We start from the raw sequence: 18251 nt of genomic DNA, 5'->3' as shown, positions 1-18251 counted from the left end.
AATTATTTATTTATAAGTTTGGAAAGAATAAAATGTGCAAAGTCTTTGGCGATTAGACTCCATCGTGATGCCTTCATGTACTTGAAGGAGTAGAGAGGCCGAGAGCAGGATGGGATACCCCCCGATGGAGTCTCGACACTGGTGGTGGTGATGATGGTGAAGACAGGATGAGCGGAGGAGCTGGACTTGGACGCTGATGAGATGGATTGGAGGTGAACGGAGTGGAGGAGGGTCGCAAAGATCGAGCTGAAACGACAAACTGTCTGCGGGAGAGAACAGCTTTAAAATTTGACAGCAGAGGGATGATTGGTCGACAGACGTGGAGGCTAACTCTGGTTGGTTTAGTGTCAGGGTTTGGACTAAAACAACAAGGGAGAGGACCCAAGGTGCAGACAAAAACAAAAAGTTTAATTAACAAAAGACAAAAGGGCAACAAACAAAAGCTTACTGTGAAACAGTCCAGGTCGAAATCCAACAAAAATATCCAACTGAAAGGTAAAACCAAAAATCCAACAGAAACATCGGGAGTCACAAGAAAGTCCAGGTACAGGTTCGGGTAACAGGATCACTGACAAGGATCCGGGATAAAGTTGACGACGAACTGACAATGACACAAGGGAGCACAAAGACTAAATAAACTTGGGAGGTGAAGCTAATTAGACACAGGTGAGACAATCAAGGGCAGGTGAAAACAATCTGAAAGGTGGGAAACAGAACGGAGGGAAGTAAAAGAAGACGAGACATACAAGGGGCAAGAACTACAAAATAAAACAGGAAACACTAGGAACCAAACTCAGGACTGACAGGACTACAAAGTAAAACAGGAAATAATCTCAATGAAATGCACAACTAAACCAGACTAAACCAAGACAGAACACAATATACAAACTAAACAATAAGAACTCATGACAACAAGAGACAAAGTGACTGAGGAAAAAAAAGGAAATAATATCAAAACACCAAAATACAAATCAACAACATAACTACACTAGAATGACTCATGACATTTAGTTCTCGGATTGTAAACGCCCATGATCAGCTGATCACCAGACAGAGAGGGAGAGAGAGAGAGAACGAGACATGGTGAATGATGGCTAATGGATGAATGAACGAGTATAAACAGTCTTCCTTCTTGAACTTACGCTGAGCTACATTTAAGGATTTTGCACAATTTTAAAATGATTATAGTTTCTGTGTCTTCTTACTGTAAAGAGTACAGCTGTGGTATACCATTCCAGGTTGAGGAAATGTAATCATTTCTGTTCTCGGTAGATGAAGCTGTCAGCAGCTGAGAGGCGATGAAAATACAGGCCATCGCATGATGCTGACCCCTGTAGATGACACAGAAGGAAAAATGCAGGGCAGACGGGCAGAGTGGCAGCAAAGACACGCGCAGGTATTGGAGAGAAGCGCGGCGGAGGTGACGAGCAAAACGGCAGAGACTTGAACAGATGACACCCCCACAAAGTCCTGAGTCAGACCCTCAACCACGGACATCCAGGTGAGTGTAGCGCAGGGTTAGATGAGTGCAGGACCATGAGTGTTTCATGATCTTTAAGTTATAGGTCAAATGACAAAAGTGTAGTTCTTTGTTAGGACTGTCAGCTTGATACCATGTAATGAACTTTAACCCCCGAGTGTTGTGTCTTAAAGGAAAAGTTCACCCAATAATAAAAAGTAATTCAGTCATTATCTGCTCACCCACATGCTGATGGAAAATCTGGTGACGTTTCTTGTCTCCAAAACATTTCTGAAGCTTCACAGAAAAACAGCGTTGGAGCATTCGTCTAAACAACTGAAGCAGCTGGGGAAACAGAAAAACAACAAATGGCTCCATACAGCTCATCCAGTGTAACTCAAGTCTCCTGAAGCCTCAAGATCCCAAAGGATGTGAAAAGACGTTATTTAAGACCAAAAGAGAGACATTATTTATACTCTTTTTAAAGGTGAAATCTTTGTCGTAGCTTTAAGATAAAAGGCTGTAAATAGGCTCAAGTGGTGAGGACGTTCAGGAAATGCAGTTTTAGCTCTTCATCTCACGGCCCAGGAGGTTGCTACCTTTGAGAAGCTTTAAAGTTTAACTTTGAAATGAAACAGTGGTTGTAGTGACTCATTTTCAATACAACTACATTTATCTAAAACAAGCCACTGAGGGGGAACTGGAGCAAGTTTAGACGCTTGTTCTTGTTGAAACAAGAAAAACAATATCCAATGTGCTGTCACTTATTACACAGCTGAGCCATTTATTTTATGTTGTGTTTTTTAAAGATGATGTTTTTGGCCTTTGCTTTTATTAGACAGGACAGTGAATAGAGTCAGAAATGTGGGAAGAGAGAGTGGGGACGACATGCAGCAAAGGGCCGAGGGTCGGGGTCAAGCCCGGGGTCGCTGCGTCGAACACTGAGCCTCTGTACATGGGACGCACGATTTAACTGCTGAGCTAAATCAACACCCCAACAGTGATCAATTTATTTACACTTTAATTCATATTAATATCAGCAAAATTCTCTTTGAATTCACTAAAAGGTTTAATTTAATGAATACGAAATAAATCATAAACCTGATAAACTCACGGTAACTCACTGACACAGTCAAAGTTTCCAATTCACACACCTGCCTGCAATTACCTGTAGCTTGTCTTTATGCTCAGTCTAAACCAAGGCTTCATCAGGTGTTTCTTCACAGAATTATATACATATTTACACACAACAGCCTTTATTAATGAGTGGCTCATACAAAGATAGAATCAACACAAATAAAAACTTCATTATGGCTCCAACAGTGGTTATTAGAAAGCTTAAAGGTAAAGGTGCAGATTTCAAGGTGTCTAATTTTAATTGTATCATTAGTTGTGTTTTAATGTTTCACTTAATCATTTAAAATCATCAAACCCTCCTTCACAACATTGGACACTCTTTTCTTTCTGAACACAGTTGTTGTGGGATGCTGGTGTGTCTCTGTGTCCTGTTCGGTCGAACACAACATCTCTGTTAAAGAGAGGATCTCCTGTCTGTGCAGATGTTTGGAGTGTTCAGAAGAAGCTTTTTTTATGTGGTGAACTTATTTGTTCTTCTCTTAAAACAGCACCAGTCAGATTTCATAGGTGAGTAAAATATAAAAGCTGAAGATAATTTAATAATCTGGAGCTCCAAACTGTTTATTGTTTTGGCCTCTTTTCTTTTAAAGTGTTTTTATTGTCAGTTTTCTTTCAGATCATTACAGCTTGTGTGTGTGTGTGTGTGTGTGTGTGTGTGTGTGTGTGTGTGTGTGTGTGTGTTAATGGTTACTGAGGACGTTACTTTAGAGTTTAACTGTCCCTATTTTTACTAAAACTTGTACACATTCATTTTTAAGTTATTCTAAAACAACAGTAAACAGTTATGTGTTTATTTGTCTGTTGGAGGTTCATAGTTCAATAACATCAAAACATTATAGAGAAAGTTCACTCTGATGTAAGGCTGATGGTAAATAGTTAATAGCAGTAATAGATTCCTCAGTGTGTACTATACTGACAGAGAAAGCTTGGTTCTCTTGTTCATGCTGTGGTGCAGACAGGGCCTACATGTACCAGGATGCAGTGCGAGCCAGAACCCACAGCCTCAAAGAAATACGCCTACATATTAAATTGTATGTAAATCTGTGTCTGTAACATTCTTTGTGCTCATATTTAGGGATTACATTTTTGCTTTCTGAAGCTTGTTTTGAAATACAAGAGAGACTAAAAGTCTGAGCTGGAATAGCCTGAAATCTTTCAGGGGAAGAGACTACGTCAGCTGACGGAGCTGGTGCCGGAGTAACAACAGAGCATGCTGCTGTTTAGAGCTGCAGCCCAGAAACACAGAGAACACAAGCAACACATTCAGACACTTTTCACACTTTATACCAACTCAGACAGAAAGAGATGAGGTTCAGTGAAGTTTCCCTTTAAAGGATTTCTCAGGAGTTCAGCTCTCTCAAAGATAGTCTATCTCTTGGTTTCATGCAGCAGAGACGCTGTTTGTTTCTATTCTTCTACATCTGATCAGTGATGTGAGTAGAATCATGTCCTGTCACTATCTTCAAATGACATACTCAGGTGATTTCCAATTAGCAGTTGAATGACAGATACATAAACGTCCACAGGGGGCGCTGTGACATCGCTGACATCTCTGTCAAGGTGAACTCAGTGATAACCTATGGACTGTTTATGAGTGTTATTGCAGCAGGTGAAACATTACTCATGTTCATACCTGCTTCCACACAATAAAATGTTGCAGCCAGTGGAGTCGCCTCCTGCTGGCCATTAGAAAGAATGCAGGTTTAAGGTTCCTCCACAACTGGCTTCACTTCTTCAAGTTAAGGCCACGTTCACCTCTTATGTACAGGCTTATAATAAACTCAGGTGTTGATCCACAGTGAGCATGAAGAGCTTCTGTCAACCAGAGTTTACGTGTCAATGTCACAAAAATATAGATGTAACATCTAGATAAAAGATGTGACACTTATATTGATCTGTTTGTGTTCTGTTAACTTTTGATTTAATGATTCAAAAGTGGGGATTGAAACAGAGTTTACAGCGTCAAAGCCAGAGAGAAATGAAAACCAGCATCAGGTGTTCAAACATCAGCAGAGGTGTCACATTTCTCCTGTTGGAGCAGTTTTCAGCGTACACAGCTCCAAATCACTTCAGCAGCATTGAACCTGTCAGACAGAGCTGACCTGATCTGATGTTTGAGAAGCTCTCTGACTCTCTTTCTGCTTTCAGTTTACTGCTTTGGTTCTTGTTTTCAAAGACAAACTGTGAGTCAAAATGTTTCATTTAAACTATCTTTAGTTAAATTGTAATGATTGTCCTGACAGTTAGTTAGTTTGTGCTCAGACCTGTGTGAAGGCCTCGACTGACATGTTACACACAACACAGATATAAAAGTAAATCATTTGATATTGACTTTAAAGAATATAAGATGTCTCCCTCCATCACATTTAATAACCTCATTTAATGTTGTGATTGTGCACAGATGTATTTAAATATCAGATAATAACAGACCTCATGAGTACAATGGTTCTGCTGTACACCAACTGCAGGTTTGAGCCACTAGGGGGAGCACCTCCCCACATTTACTCTCTATAACACGTATGAAACAACACTTCGCTTGTTGTTTGTTGTTTATATTTGGATCAGAGCTGTTTTTAATCTCAGAACAAAAGCACAATAAGACCGATTGCATCCTCACAAACTCCATTTGATCTGTATCTGACCTCTGACCTCCCAGAAAGTTAAAACATTTGTCCACATAGCATCACATTAACCTACAAAATATTATAGAAAATCTGAGCAGCAGGAGGTTTAATACGACTTTCACATGTGAACAAAGATGATAGAATAAAGTCCCGCGCGTCCCCCAATGCTTTCAGGTGCAATAGGGGTCTTCAGATGGGCTGAAACAAGCAGACTTTACTTTCACTTTCATTGATAACCTCAGTGGGTCAGTTTTACCGAGTTACAAGTGACGTTGATGCTCAGGCTAAATTCCTATTGGCTTTAGACGGAGGTCTTATATAAGAGCTCCATTTTCTCTCAGCTCATTTCACCCTCAGAGCTCGAGCTTGTAGCACGGTTTGTCTTTAGCTCACCAAAGAGACATATTAGCTTTAAGTTCATCTATGTTGAAGAAGTCACAGGTCACAATGAAGACTTTGATGCTCCTGACTCTCCTGGGAACAGTCCTACATGACGCGACGGCAGGTGAGTAAAGAATCATCTGAGTCGATTGATTGTAAAGAGAAAAATGTTTGTATAATGTATCAATTTTAGGTTCATATGATAGTATTTTATGTTTAGTTTCAGAAGTTAGTTTTGCAGTTAATAGAAATGTTAAAGGTAAACATCTCATGTAAAGATAGTAAATCTTGTCTGTTCATGTCATTAACTCCTCGTAGTTATAAGAAAAGTCTATTTATGAGAAGCATAACTACGCATCACGAACCAGTCACAGATAAATAAAGACAACAAAGCGTTTCTGTTCACAAACTATAAATAAAGCTCTCATATTCAGTCTTTAACTTGTTCATATCGTTTTTATAGGAACAGTGTTAATTTAGTGCTATTTATCATGCTTTATTTTAGAACTAAAGTTAATATTTTTTAATTAATTAATGATAATAATAATTGTCTTATAGTGTCTATATTTCATCTGAATTTATAACAAATACAAAAATGTATGTTGCATATGTTCGAAAATGTTGCACATAGAAACACAATCAATGACAACATACTGAACCTAAATATGACATTTTCCTCGTTATATAGTTTTACCTCGAAATATATATTTGAACTTATACTACATTAAAATGAATCTTAAAGCTATTTCGCAGACATTCGTAATTTTTATTGTTGGTATCTTTGTACGTTGGTCGATAAGTATCAGTAAACTTAAAGCAGGTTTGAAGTAGTTTGGAAACATTCCCATTACAGAGTTTGTCCACCAGAGGGCACTGACGAGTTAATTTAGAAACTGAAATATGGGCTCAGTTTGTATTTTGGCCACAAAAACACGTTTGATCTCTGAAAGTGTCCAAACAGCATCAGCCTCAAAGAACAGTATTAATCAGACTATAATCTTTGGGTATTTTATTAACAAAAAAGATTTATTCCTGCACAGATTTGTAAAACTTCTTCAGTTTGTGCCGTGCGTTTAACACAGAAAATGATCTACATGCACTCAGAGAGCAGACGACAGAGCAGGATTTTTAAACGATCAATTATTTAACTGGCAAAACTCAAAGGAGCCTCTTAGAACAAAAACTAAGTAAAAGACTTAAATAGAATAAGATAAAAAATAGGAATAAGAATAAAAATATAAAAAGCAGTACGTATAATATAAATAGCAAATATAACAAGTGTGATTAAAAACTGTACAGGTGTGCAAATGATGAAAACTCACAGAAACCTGTTAGAACAAAAACGTTAAAATCAGGACTAAGAGAAGCTCAGTTTATGGTGGAGGGAATGTTAGAATTTAATAAATAATATTAGTTATTTAAAAATAAAATTCTGCAAATAGAAAATGTGTAGAATCACTACATGTGAAATATAAATATGTTGATTAAAGATATAGAGGTGTGTCCATTCACATTTTTCTGAGATTGTCATAATTAACAGAAAATTTAAATCGTACACATAATATTTTTATGAAAGACTAACGGAGTTAAATATATAATACTTTAATTTGAACAAATACATTTACATTAAAGCGAGTTACACAAGAGTCCATTTTCGTTTTTATTGATTTAATTCAGAAAATAACATTTATATCCATAAATTTGACATTGACAAACCATCTTATATTAAAATACAAATATATTACTGATGATTTCATTGACTAATAAAAACAATAATAAAAGAAAAGAGTAAAACCTTCTTCTAAACCAAAGAAGATTAAATCAAATCTGTACTTCAAAACCTTATGAAGAAACTTAAGTTATCATTGGTCACTACTGATGATATAAAATTAAGACCATAAAAGATGTTATTTAATTAAATAGACAATAAATAACATTTGATTTATTGGCTTATAAATCAGATTGAATCACGTGTACATTTTGTTCAGAGGTTTGAGATTTCAGATTTCAAACTAATAAGATAACGAGTGTAAACTGCTAAAGAAGTTTCCTGAAGATTGAATGAAGACACAAACTGGAAATCAAAGTGGAGTTTCACTTCACACTAAGATATCCAGCACTAGATAAAAAGATGATTTATGACAGACTGTTTGATGTCAGTGAAAGTCAGGTACACGACTGCATGAGCTGAATTTATGACTTGTTAAATATTTCCTTTCAGAATAAAAACATTTTGAAGACACATTCATCAGAAATATTAGAATAAAAAGTTCAAGAGAAACTTTGTTTTTAAATCTACACAAACATTGTTTTAGTGTTTATTGACTGCAAAGAGATGATGAGCTTGTGTTGAATGTGCTGTAGTTCTTTTTGATTCTGTGTGCTGGATCATTAAATTGTTCAGTGATTCATTAAAGTGTCAAATAAAACCTGAAATGATCACATGAACTTTTTCTTACAGTTCCTCACTCTCTGAAGACTTTCTACTCTGGGTCTTCTGGAGTCCCAAACTTCCCAGAGTTTGTGGCCCTTTCAGTGGTTGATGACGTCCAGATAAATTACTATGACAGCAACACCAGGATAAATGTACCCAAACAGGACTGGGTGAACAAGGCAGTAGATCCTGACTACTGGAAGAGGAACACAGGGATCCGTCAGGGTCACCAGCAGACCTTCAAAGGCAACATAGAAATTGCAAAGCAGCGCTTCAACCAAACTGGAGGTTTGTTCATGTTTAACTTTCTACTGATGAAATGTTGTTTATATTTTCATCCTGTATTTTAGACAGATGTGACCACACACACACACACACACTTGCACTCTCTCTCACACATGCAAACACACACACTCTCGCTCTCTCTCTGTCTCACACACACACACACACACACACACACACACACACACACACACTCTCTCTCTCTGTCTCACTCACACACACACACACACACACACACTCTCTCTCTCTCTCTCTCTGTGTCACACTCACACACACACACACACACACACACACTCTCTCTGTCTCTCACACACACACACACACACACTCTCTCTCTCTGTCTCACTCACACACACACACACACAAACACACACACACACACACTCTCTCTCTCTCTCTCTCTCTCTGTCACACACACACACACACACACACACACACACACACACACACACACACACTCTCTCCCTCTCATACACACACGCACACACACACACACTCACTCTCTCTCTCTCTCTCTCTCTCTCTCTCTGAGTGGACGGCGTGTGGCAGCGTGAGCTCCAGCGTGAGCGAGTTTCAATCTGTTGTTTTTGTTTATTTCTCTTTATTTTCTTTACTTTCTTCCTGTCTGGTGTTTTCAGGTGTAGTGTAGTTTGGTAGCGTGTCTACCAGCTCGACTGGGCAACGTGCCCGTCGTAGATGTGGGAATGGAGTTGGAGAAGTTGACACGCCGACATGCAGTGAAGCTGGTGCCGGCAGTCAGCTGCTCGGTGGAGGAGGCGAGTTTAGCGGTTGGAGAGGTGGTGGGTTACGACAGTGTGAAGTCTGCCTCCTGCATGAATGGAGCCGTTGTTATCTTTCTCGATTGCACCGTCAAAGTCGGTGAAGTGGTGGAGGAAGGTGCAGTCATCAAAGACACTTTCACCCCCGTACTCCCTCTTGTTAATCCGGCTAATAAGATAATCATCTCTGACGCCCCCCCGTTCATTGAAAATGACATGTTGGCCAAAGAGCTCTCCAGGTATGGACAGGTAGTCTCCCCGATCAAGATGGTGTCTCTCGGCTGTAAATCTTCTTAAACATGTTGTTTGTCACAGGAGGCCGGTGTTCATGGTGCTCCAGTAGAGCTGAAGCTGCCCCCCGGGGAGGCAGGGTCCCTGATGCTAGAAACAAGTGTAACAGAGTCACTGAGGAGCGGCAGGAAAAGGACAGCAGGCAGGGAGACGCAGAAACAGAAACAAAGTCACAGAAGGAGTCAGGTGAACAAAGTGAGATTTAAAACAGGAGGGAACAAACAGGTGTGATAAGTGAAAGTCAGGATGCAGAGTGAGCTCAGGGAAATGTAATCTCAGTGTGTGCTGACTCTGTGGAAGATGAGGACATGTCTGATGATGAGTTATTAAAAATGTCACAGAAGAGAAAGAGCCCAGAAAGTGTGCAGAACAGTGCTAAAGGGTCCAAAGTGAAGAAAGGTCTAAAGGCTGTTCCAGCAGAGTCTGACAGTGAGTTCATGTCCACACAGGAGGACGGACACAGAAGGTTCACTTTAGCTAAAATCCAGAAGTTCCTTCAGGACACTCAGGGAGCGAAGCTGGTGAAAGTAGAGAGCTACTTTCCAGACCTGCAGCGGTTTGTTGAGTCAGCTCGGCCTCTAACCAAACAGTCCGGAGCGTTTGGGGACGAAGGCCTCACAGGTCAGGAGGTTTATCGTCTCAGGAAACTGATTCTAAAAGTTAAAGCACAAATCCTTGAAGATGATGCTTAAACAGACTCTGATCTCTTTCTTTTTCTTTCTGTGGTGTGTTTTTCTTGTGTCTTCTATAAACCTCTCTCTCTCCATGTGTGACTTCAGAGTCGGCACTTTGAACCTGAACGGAGCTCGAGATGTTGCTAAAAGAGCCGCTCTGTTTCAGCTGCAGGAGTTTAAGAAGTTAGATGTGCTGATGGTTCAGGAGACACACAGCACCTCCGAGAGTGAAAGTCAGTGGAGGAGAGAGTGGGGTGGGGATGTGATCCGGAGCCATAAGTCCAGCTGTAGTGGAGGAGTTGGGATTATGTTCTCTAGAAGCTTCCTGCCTGTCTCATGTGAGGTAGAGGAAGTTATTGAAGGCTGTTTACTGAAGGTCAAAGTTCAGTATGAAAATGTTAAGCTCCCTCTGATTAATGTTTATGTACCATGCACTAATGTGGACAGACTTACTGTTCTGGGTGTGTTGTGTGACACCATCAGACGCTGCAGCAGTGACGAGTGTTTATTTCTGGGTGGAGATTTTAACTGTACAGAAAATCAAACTGGACAGGAATCACCAGGAGCCTCATGCTGCTTCATCACACAGGCTCAGACAGCTCACAGAGACTCAGGAGCTGGCTGATGTGTGGAGGAGTTTCAATCATAATCACAGACAGTACACCTGGAGTCACTCTAAAGACGATGTTTTATCTCTGGCCAGGCTGGATCGCTTGTGTTCTTTCAAACACCAGCTGAGTGTTTTTAAAGGCTGTCACATAAACCCTGTGGGCTTCACGGATCACTGTCTTGTGTTTTGTTCTGTTTTTATTAAGAAGGTCGGACTGAACAGTGCTTATTGGCATTTTAACACGGCCCTGTTACATGATAAGGCGTTTAGGGATGCTGTGGAGGATTCTGGGTCACCCACAGACAGTGTAAGTCTGACTTTGACTGTGTTCAGCAGTGGTGGGACTTTGGCAAATGTCAGATCAAACAATTGTGTCAGAATTAAACTCGCAATGTCACCAGAGACATCAGCAGATCTTTGAGAGATCTAGAGACTGAAGTGGTGGAGCTCCAGCGTTTGGTAGACTCCACAGGAAATCGAGGGCTGTTGGATTCCCTTCAATCTAAAAAGTCGGCTCTAGCCAACCTGCTGGGCGTCACAGCACAGGGGGCCCTGGTCAGATCTCGTGTCCTGGATGTCACACTGATGGATGCTCCATCTCACTTCTTCTTTGGCCTGGAGAGGAAACATGGACAGAAAGAGATCATCCATTCTTAACGGTCCAGAAACGGTTCTTCCATCTCAGACTCCTCTGACATCAGGAAGTTTGCAGCTAACTTTTACAAGGACTTCTACAGGAGTGAATTTACAGAGCGTCCAGAGGTGTGTGAGTCCTTCTATGCTGGTCTTCCTCAGGTTGGGGCAGAGGAAAATGTGAAGTTGGAGGCCCAGCTGTCCCTGCCTGAACTCTGTACTCTGCGTTGATGAGTCTGCAGCATGGTAGAGCTCCTGGGATTGAGTCCTTCTGGTCTGTGCTGGGGGAGGATCTGCTGGAGGTGATCAGAGACAGTTGGAGAGGGGTCGGCTGCCTCTGAGCTGCAGGAGGGCGGTCATTACTCTGCTGCCAAAGAAGAGTGACCTGCAGGAATTGAAAAACTGGAGACCGGTGTCGTTACTTTGCACAGACTATAAAATCTTGTCCAAGGTCCTGGCCTCTAGACTCAGACAGGTGATGGGCTCCATCATCCACGCTGATCAGACCCACTGTGTGCCCGGCAGGCTCATTAGTGATAACATCACTCTGATTCGAGATGTTCTGGAGGTCTCTCGTTCATTGGCTGTAGACACTGGTTTGATTTCAATAGACCAGGAAAAGGCTTTTGATCGGGTTGAACACCAGTATCTGTGGCAGACTCGAGCTGCCTTTGGGTTCAGCCCACGTGTCATAGCCAAGATCCAGGTGTTGTACTGTGGCATTGAGAGTGTTCTAAAAACCAATGGAGGTCTGAGTGCTCCTTTTAGTGTGCAGAGGGGGGTGAGGCAGGGATGTCCCTTGTCTGGCATGTTACACTCTTCAGCCATTGAACCTCTGCTTCACAAACTGACCTCAGATCTGTGCGGGGTGTGTTTTCCAGGCTCTGATGTTCATTTTAAACTGTCTGCATACGCTGATGATGCCGTTGTCCTGGTAAATAAGCAGAAAGATATTGATCTGTTAGAAAGAAATGTTAATTTATTTGGTTCCATGTCTTCTGCCAAAGTGAACTGGGTGAAAAGTGAGGCTGTCATGGTGGGGGAGAGGCTGAGGGATCAGCTCAGTCTACCTGGAGGTCTGGTCTGGAAAAAAGGAGGTCTGAAATATCTGGGAGTCTTTTTGGGGAATGAGACCTTCGTAAAGAAAAATTGGGAAAGTGTTGTGGAAAAGGTCAAAGGTCGTCTTAAAAAATGGAGGTGGTTGTTGCCTAAAATGTGTTTTAGAGGGCGGGTACTTGTGGCCAATAGTCTGGTCTCCTCTGCTCTGTGGCACATGTTGGCCTGTGTTGATCCTCCTCCCTCTCTCCTGTCTGGCGTCCAAAAAGTGTTGGTGGATTTTTTCTGGGACAGGCTGCATTGGGTTCCTCAGAGTGTGCTCTTTCTCCCTAAAGAGGAGGGAGGGCAGGGTCTGGTTCATCTAGCCAGTAGGGGTGCTACTGTCCGCCTTCAGTTCATGCAGAGACTGCTCACTGGGCCCACTGACCTGGTGTGGAGGCCGCTGTCCTGCTGTATCCTGCAGCGTTTTGGTGGACTGGGGCTGAGCTCTGTTTTTAATGGATTTAAAGAAAGTGAACATGTCCTCTCTGCCAGGGTTTTATCGGAGTGTTTTTACAGTGTGGACTCTGCTGAAGAAGCAGAGACAGGAACAGGCAGACTCTCTGTACTGGCTGCTTAAAGAGCCGGTGTTGTTAGGCGGACGCTTGGGCTCTCCTCGCTGGGCTGGACCCACTCTGTCCAGAATGTTCCTCTCTGCCAGGATCTCTACGCTGGGGCAGTTGGTGGAGCCGACTGGACCTCAGTTGGACAATCCGGCTGGTCTGGCTGCTCGTCTGGGAGTGAGATCCACACGGATCATAAGACAGTTACTGAGGCGCTGGAAACATCAGCTGACAGGGCACCAGTGGTCTCTACTTACTGACTATGGTGACGGCTCTCTGCTGCCAGACAGCTCTGACCCCTACCCTGCTCTCGCACTGCTTCCTGACCTGAAGGACTGCTCTGGTCTTTTACTGGCTTCCACCAACACTGCAGGTGTTTCTTTAAGTGACGGGGCGGGGAAGACTTTTTACAAACTGATTGTTAAGACTGTACATAAAAAAACCTGAATGGTCGCAGTGACACCCCCTGGAGGACTTATCTGGGGCTCAGTCCTGAGGCCAGACCTGAGTGGAGGTCTCTGTACAAACCCCCCCGATCAAGAAACATGCAGACCTACAGTGGAGGATCCTACATGGCATCATAGCTGTCACTGCTTTTATTTCTGTTCTGAATGTCAGTGTGCAGGATACGTGTCCTTCCTGTGAGCACAGGGAGACAGTGTTTCACTGCTCTTTAGAGTGCACTCGTCTGACTCCTCTGTTTGTTTTACTGGGAAAGTTTTTTGGCTGTTTTAAAGAGATTTTTACTAAACAGGTTTTTATCTGTGGGTTCAAATACACTCGGCACCAAAAGCATAAATGTCAGAGCATAAATTTCCTCCTGGGACAAGCAAAGATGGCCATATATGTGAGCAGGAAGAGGAAGGTGGGGGAATCTTTGGAGCTTCATGTAAAGCTACTGTTTGTGAAAATGTTGAAGTCCAGGTTGTTGTTGGACTTCAGTTTTTACGGAGCCAACCAGGACCTGGAGAGTTTCCAGTCAGTCTGGGCTCATGAGAGGGTGCTGTGCTCTGTGGTGGAGGGTCAGCTGTTGGTGGGAGACATGCTGAAGTGAAACTGTGAATGTGATTGGTGCGTTTAAAACAAGGTTGTGTTATGTTTTTGTACAGTGTGAAGAGTGATCAATAAAGATCTGGTCAAAAATCAAATCTCACACACACACACACACACACACACACACACACACACACACACACACACACACACACACACACACACACACACAGTCAGGAGTGTGTCACTGACGTAGTTGAAGCTGTTTGGAGGCGTTTCTTGTCTGAAACACAGTCGGACTCACAGAAACATCACTGACACTCAGACTGCTGGATGCTGCTAAACTGCCCTGATGCAGCGTTTCTGTCCATCCCATAATAACCTTCAGAGATTATTAACCCTTTATCTCCACTAGATTAGACCAGAATAACTCGACTGGGCTGCCCACAGTCAGTCGGTCCATATGAACTCTCCTGTAGAAAACCTGTTGATCACAACAGCTCTACAACACACAGCTGATAGAGGAACGTCAGCGCCTGGTTTCTAAAACTAAGGTGCAGGACTGTAAATGGGACACAGGCTGCTTGTGCTGGGTCCGCACATGAGAGGAGGAGCAGCGTGTGTTAATGAACGTGGCTGACAGGACGACATGATGAATGTGTGATTGTGATCAGAGGTTTAAAAAGTGTAACAGCTCGACTCTGCTGCACTGACCACACTGTGTCCATGATATATAAAGAGCAGAAACACAGATCAGATTAATTGAACTGGACCTCAGTGTGTCTCTGACATAATATACTATTGAAATAAATGAAATGCTGTTCAGTGTTGCTCAGACGGAAGAAGCAACTTAAAGATTTCACCTTTTTGCCTCTGGGACGTTGTGATGAACTTATTTGACTTTTTAAAGACATTTAACAGATTAAACTATTTATTGATTAATTAAAAAATAGTCATAACATAATCAAACATGACAAACATGATTAGTTTGTTCTCTCAAAATGTAGAAAACAGATGAGATCAGATTATCTCCACTGTGCTGACCACAGTGTGTCGGTTCGTCCTCTCAGGCAGCATCAAGCCGACGCCTGCAGGTAGAAACAGCTGTCGGTTGTGTCGAATGATTGACTGATGGATGGACCAATCAGGACGCACAGACTGCCTCCCAGTCTCCATAGTGGTCCTGGTGGTCTCTGCCTTATTGTGAGCAGTTGTAGTAACACACTGCTGAACACTGTGCTGGCTGAGCAGGAGGAGTCTACAGACTGATCCTGGACTGAGACTCTCCTTCAGTGGAAGCTTCTAGAGCAGCTCTCTCTCGCTCTAAACCGTCCACACTGTCCACATGATGATTGGCTGTGAGCGTCTTCCATCCAGCCAATAACAGCAGGAGGTGTAGGTGCTCTGTGCTGGTGTGTGTGGATCAGTGTGTCTCTGTGGTGAAGACGTGAAAGCAACTGATAATAGATGACTGGGCTGTGACCTCACTCTGCTCTCTCTCTCTCTCTCTCTCTCTCTCTCTCTCTCTCTCTCTCTCTCTCTCTCTCTCTCTCTCAGGTATCCACCTTGTCCAGGAGATGTACGGCTGTGAGTGGGATGATGAGACTGGAGACACTAAGGAGTTTAAACAGTTTGGTTATGATGGAGAAGACTTCATAGCATTCCACCTGAAGACAGAGACATGGATCGCTCCAACACCACAGGCTGTCATCACCAAACACAAGTGGGATAGTGACAAAGCTTATACAGGATATTGGAAGAACTACTTAACCAAGACTTGCCCCGAGTGGATGAAGAAGTATGTGGACTATGGGAGGAGCTCTCTGCTGAGAACAGGTAGAATCACATGACCTGATGTGTTTTTATTAGGACGACGTTCATACACCTCTTCTCTTCCTGACATGACAATAAATGTTCCACACATTTCTCTTTCTCTCCTGCTCTCTCTTCATCTTTCTGCTTCTCTCTCTCTGTTCCTACTTTTTATATCTGTTCCTCTCTGCTACATATCTTTTTTTTCTCACACTCTGCCCTCCCATATTTATATCATTTACACTCCAGTGAGCTTCATTTTCTTTGCATAGGTACTATAAATATAATCTTCGTGTTTTAAGGCATTTAAATACATGACAGTTAACAGGAACTATGATAGTAATCAACAGTAAATGATAATTAAGAAACTATAATCTGTCTTTCTCTCTCTCTCCAGACCTCCCCTCAGTGTCTCTCCTCCAGAAGACTTCCTCCTCTCCAGTCAGCTGCCACGCTACAGGTTTCTACCCTAACAGCGCCGTGATGTTCTGGAGGAAAGATGGAGCGGAGCTTCATGAGGACGTGGACCACGGAGAGATCCTCCCCAACCACGACGGATCCTTCCAGATGAGTGTCGAGCTGAAACTTCCATCAGAGTCCTCTGCAGACTGGGGGAAGTACGAATGTGTGTTTCAGCTCTCTGGTGTGAAGGAGGACATCGTCACCAAGCTGGACAAAGTCGCGATCAGGACCAACGAAGGTAAGACTGGAGTCAGAGGGGATGAGAGTGGGAAGTTCACTGTAACAGTCCTGTGTTGGAAGGGAAGTTTTGTTTCCTTATATTGTTTTTCACTCACTTTCATCAAGTTTTTTCTACATTTAATAAACAGTTTGAAGGCTGAGATTAGTATGAAACCAATGTAAGTGTCCACCTCTGGACCCTGACAGCAAAACAATAAAAGAATAAAAAGAAACTTTTATCAGATTTAAATGATTTGTTTCAAAGGATTATAGATGACTGCAGCTGTTTGTGCTGTCTGTCCGCTCTTTACTGACCTTTGATCAACACAGACAAATGTCAATAATGAAACACAAAAAAGTGTTTTTGTTCAGTTTATATTTTTGATAAAGACTTCTTTTTATTTACCTCCAATAGAAGACATTTTTTAGAAAGTTGTCTGAAGATTATTGTAAAAAGAATTTACTCAAACAAGTTTAGAGTGTTTTTTCAGTCATTGTGTAACCATTTACATGTTCAGAGATTATAGGCACTGTATTTTACTTCATGTCAGTTTTAGGAGATGAGTTCATGGACTTGTTCAAAGATTCAGCATCAATACAGTAATTATCTACAGACAGGATGAGAGTTAACATCAGCAGCACAAACAAACTGTGCTTATATTCAGGATTATGGTCTGACTGGCAGATGTTCTTCTCTTTAACCTGCTTCACCTGCTCAGGTTGTGACTGTGTTTTGTTGTTTTCTGCTCAACAGTGAATTCCATGCACGTGACCATCGGCATCATTGCTGCAGTGCTTGTTCTTGCTCTCGCCCTCATCGCTGCCGTTGTGTTCATGTTGAAGAAGAGGAATGGTGAGAGACCAAAGCAGAAACATGAAGTCATTTTATTTTCTGTATTTTCTTTCTTGACTTTTTTTCTGTCCAGTTTGCAAAAGTGAAACAAATGATCTTCTTAACATTTAAAATGTGTTTTTATCAACGTTAAGCGCTGTAAGACCCAGAAACAGTTTAATTATAATTTGACTGCAGCACGATGATGTGAGGAAGAGGCCATCAGAAAAGAAATAGTGTAAGATTTAAACAAAAGTCATAAGGATTTATTTATCAGTTTGAGTTGGTATTAGAGAGGATCATCACTGGACTGAAGGTGACACTGTCTGAAATATTTAACGGTTACATCTTTAATAATGTGTTTGTATTTATTTTCAGCCAAACGCCCTCCATCTCGTAAGTACAACCTGTTTTATTATATTCACTCTGAGCTGAAACGCTCTCTTTGTATTAAAGCGGTTTTCTGGAGTGTTATCTGTTGTGATATTATATATCTGCTGCTTGTTAACATTGTGCTTCTGACCTCACAGCTGTGAACAACCCTGTCGTGGAGCAAGAAAAAATGCTTGAGAATCAAAATGCCTAAAAGACAAACACACCACCCTGAACACAGTGAGTAGCATCACATAGGCCGTGAACTTGTTGCTTTAAAGCTGCTTTAAACTGTTCAAAGGAACCTTCTGTGATTCTTTATTATTGTAACATGTTGGTGACACATTTTAGCTGTCAAGAAAATATTTGACCATAAACTCGTCTTCTACAAAAATAAGTGAAATTGTTGGATTGATGATTGAAGCAAACATATTTTAGGTCTCAATGACTTTTAATATTCAGCTTTGTGGAAACTTACTCTGCAAACATTTATGAAGTTATTTTGTTTTTGATTTCATGTTTATTTTTTCTTCTTCAGGTTTATGGATACGTTTTGCACTGGAACAAGCAGCGCTTCCAGCACATTGTCCTGGGAATTT

At 41.8% G+C, this 18251-nt stretch overlaps 1 protein-coding gene across 1 annotated transcript; it reads left to right on the top strand.

Annotated features, from left to right (window-relative positions):
• The first annotated feature begins 5582 nt into the window (after positions 1–5582).
• Positions 5583–18151, top strand: LOC138608394 (class I histocompatibility antigen, F10 alpha chain-like). The gene is made up of 8 exons (XM_069680969.1): positions 5583–5725; positions 8063–8323; positions 11895–11900; positions 15513–15791; positions 16165–16467; positions 17203–17301; positions 17659–17676; positions 17811–18151. Exons 1-8 carry the CDS (start codon positions 5644–5646, stop codon positions 17864–17866), a joined length of 1104 nt encoding a protein of 367 aa, XP_069537070.1. The 5' UTR covers positions 5583–5643; the 3' UTR covers positions 17867–18151.
• Positions 18152–18251: the final 100 nt, after the last annotated feature.

Source organism: Semicossyphus pulcher, unplaced genomic scaffold (genome assembly GCF_022749685.1).
Source record: "Semicossyphus pulcher isolate SPU_LCO1_2020_fin unplaced genomic scaffold, fSemPul1.0.p SCAF_5, whole genome shotgun sequence".
Taxonomy (NCBI): domain Eukaryota; kingdom Metazoa; phylum Chordata; class Actinopteri; order Labriformes; family Labridae; genus Semicossyphus; species Semicossyphus pulcher.
This window is presented reverse-complemented; position numbering and strand designations above follow the sequence as displayed.

Coding starts and splice junctions, on each gene's coding strand:
- LOC138608394 (XM_069680969.1), top strand. CDS start 5,644: ATGTTGAAGAAGTCACAGGTCACAATGAAGACTTTGATGCTCCTGACT. Junction 15,792..16,164: donor GAGCTCTCTGCTGAGAACAG/GTAGAATCACAT, acceptor CTCTCTCTCCAG/ACCTCCCCTCAGTGTCTCTC. Junction 16,468..17,202: donor CGCGATCAGGACCAACGAAG/GTAAGACTGGAG, acceptor TCTGCTCAACAG/TGAATTCCATGCACGTGACC.